General features: G+C 38.0%; 1 protein-coding gene across 1 annotated transcript; it reads left to right on the top strand.

Annotated features, from left to right (window-relative positions):
• Positions 1–758: 758 nt before the first annotated feature.
• Positions 759–2,460, top strand: LOC120274577 (flavonoid 3'-monooxygenase CYP75B137-like). Its single transcript, XM_039281121.1, has 2 exons — positions 759–1,700; positions 1,800–2,460. Exons 1-2 carry the CDS (start codon positions 765–767, stop codon positions 2,439–2,441), a joined length of 1,578 nt encoding a protein of 525 aa, XP_039137055.1. The 5' UTR covers positions 759–764; the 3' UTR covers positions 2,442–2,460.
• The last annotated feature ends 353 nt before the right edge of the window (positions 2,461–2,813 follow it).

Raw genomic sequence — 2,813 nt, 5'->3', positions numbered from 1 at the left:
TTTTTATGATCTTAGAAAAAACAAGATTATTTAACTGTAATAATATAATTTTTATTAAAATTATTTTCTACATAGATATTGCAAAAGGCACAATTATTATCATAAGCAATTGTTAATTTTTAAAAATGAAAAATAAACATTCAAATGATTAGTTTTTTTAAACCAATTATTGATGTTGGGGAGATAATAATAATAATAATAATAATAATAATAATAATAATAATAATAATAATAATTTTTTGGCCTTCAAATTCACTCCCTAATCAAATCATGACTTGAATTTCAAAGAAGTTATCATAATTATAAACAATGCAAAGAATGGCATGAAAAAAATTGTGATTAAGTACAATCAACTGAATCAAGGTACAAAAATTAAATGAAAGAAAATATTTAAAAATTATATCATTAAAAAAAGTTGTGCTTTCAGAAATTTCACACTTATAAACGTTTTTTTAACACCCAAATAAATATCAAAAGACAATAAGTATTTAAATAAATATTAATTTAAATATGCAACAATTTTTATGCCGGAGAAATTTTCAAAACGAATAATTAGGCACTATAATTTGAAAATAAAAGTACATCCAAACAAGTCATCCATTAGAATAAAAAATAAAATCAACTACTCCATTGAAAACACGCTCAATTGCATTTTATTTAAAACCAATAATTATTATCTAATAAAAACCAACAGGGCTAGACAAATATTGATCTATATAACACACATACAGAGACGGTCACCAGAGAAACACAAAACAGTAACCATGGCTTCTCTTCTCCTTCTCCTCACAATCCTTCTCATCTCCACTATCTTCATCATATTCATGATCTCCATTTCTAACAAAAAGAACAAAACCAACAAAGCTCCATTACCACCAGGTCCAAAAGGCTGGCCAATCATCGGCAACCTAAATCAAATCGGCTCCAAGCCACATGAAACACTGCACACCCTCTCCAAAATCTATGGCCCTCTCTATAGACTCCAGTTGGGCTCTGTGACCGTTGTTGTCGCCAACTCACCCGATGTTGCATCCCAATTCCTCCGCACTCTTGATACCAACTTTTGCAACAGACCACAATTCACCATCGGTGAGTACATGGGCTACGGCTACAGAGCCCCGGGTTCAATGCCCTACGGCCCTGGCTGGCTCATGTTCCGCCGCTTGTGCAACATCCATCTCTTCTCCAATAAAGCTCTTGACGACCTGCGCCACGTCCGAGAGGAGGAGGTGTCACTGTTGGCTCGCAAGTTCGTGCAAGCAAAGGACACTAGTATTACTGTAGGTGTGGAAGTAGGGAAAGAGTTGAATGCTTGTGCTGCCAACGCCTTAACAAGAGCACTGTTCAGAAGACGAGTGTTTGAGGAGGACAACGGCCCAGACGTTGAAGAGTTTAAGAAGGTTTTAGAAGAGAACTTAAAGCTCGCCACTGGTTTGAACATTGAGGATTTCTTCCCATGGATCAAAGCTTTGGATGTGCGTGGTTTTGTGGCTAAGCTGAAAAGGCTTCACCGTTGGTATGATAACACCTTAACCAAAATCATAGATGAACACAAGTCTAAGCCTAAGATTGCAATTGAAGGTGAAGCTGAAGGTAAAGATTTGCTTAGTGTGCTCTTAAGGTTGAAGGATGCTGATGTTAAAGATAAAGAAACTGATAATTATAAGCTCACTGACACCGACATCAAGGCCTTGCTCACGGTGACGTGCTAACTTAATTGGTTTCTAATTAATTAATTGATTAATTACTTGTTAATTATAAAGAGATTAATTTGAATGGATGTGTTTGCAACTTTGCAGGACTTGTTCATTGGTGGTACCGATACTACATCATTGATGGTGGAGTGGGCGTTGGTGGAGCTTATCCGTCACCCAGACATCCTCGCCGCCGCACAGAAAGAGTTAGATTCCATTGTTGGGCAGTCTCGGTTAGTGTCTGAGCTTGACCTGAGTGACATCCCCCTCCTTGAAGCCATTATCAAGGAGACATTCAGGCTCCACCCACCAGTCCCTCACTTAATCCCACACACAGCCTCTGAGGCATGTGAAGTGGCTGGCTACTACGTTCCCAAAGCCACTGTCCTTCTAGTCAACGTGTGGACTATATGTAGAGACCCGGAGGTCTGGTCTCGTCCAATGGAGTTTGACCCAAGCCGGTTCCTTCCTGGCGGGGAGAATGCTGACGTGGATGTGAAAGGGAGTCACTTTGAACTGATCCCGTTCGGCGCCGGCCGCCGGATATGCCTCGGAATGCGGCTCGGGATGAGGATGACGACGTTGCTGCTAGCCAGCTTGGTGCATGGCTTTGATTGGGCCTTGCCTGATGGGCTTTCTCCTGAGAATATGAACATGGATGTGGAGTATGGGCTGACTTTAGAACGTATTGTTCCTTTGGTGGCTCGGCCCATACCAAGGTTGGCACCTAATGCTTATGTGGTGTAGATGATAAGATTACGGTTTTTATCTTGTTGTAGTATTGCTAATGTTGAAAATGTTATGTTGTGTGTTTCAATCTAAATAATCCGTTATTTCATTAGCTTAATCATTTCCATGTATTATTGTTGAGATGCGTTGAATTTTTTTATCGCTCACTTTAAATTATAAATTGACATTAAATTTTTAATTAGAAGTTGACCCAAGTGGAAAAAATTAGAAGTTTGCGGTGAAAATGGAGAGGCTTGAACTAGTTGGTTTTTATGTATTATATTGAGAAACCCAAATATATTTTCTAAAAGTTATACTGTGTTTTAGTTATAAAATTCAAGTGGGTTTTAAATCATTTTTTTTCTCAAAGAACAAAAATAAGAGATCTTT

Source organism: Dioscorea cayenensis, chromosome 13, assembly GCF_009730915.1.
Source record: "Dioscorea cayenensis subsp. rotundata cultivar TDr96_F1 chromosome 13, TDr96_F1_v2_PseudoChromosome.rev07_lg8_w22 25.fasta, whole genome shotgun sequence".
Lineage (NCBI taxonomy): Eukaryota > Viridiplantae > Streptophyta > Magnoliopsida > Dioscoreales > Dioscoreaceae > Dioscorea > Dioscorea cayenensis.
The sequence above is the reverse complement of the archived record's forward strand: the minus strand, read 5'-3'. Positions and strand labels throughout refer to the sequence as shown.

Bases quoted from the DNA above. Each gene is read 5' to 3' on its own strand.
- LOC120274577 (XM_039281121.1), top strand. From the start codon at position 765: ATGGCTTCTCTTCTCCTTCTCCTCACAATCCTTCTCATCTCCACTATC. The intron at 1,701-1,799 runs GTGACGTGCTAA...GCAACTTTGCAG, and splicing joins ACATCAAGGCCTTGCTCACG to GACTTGTTCATTGGTGGTAC.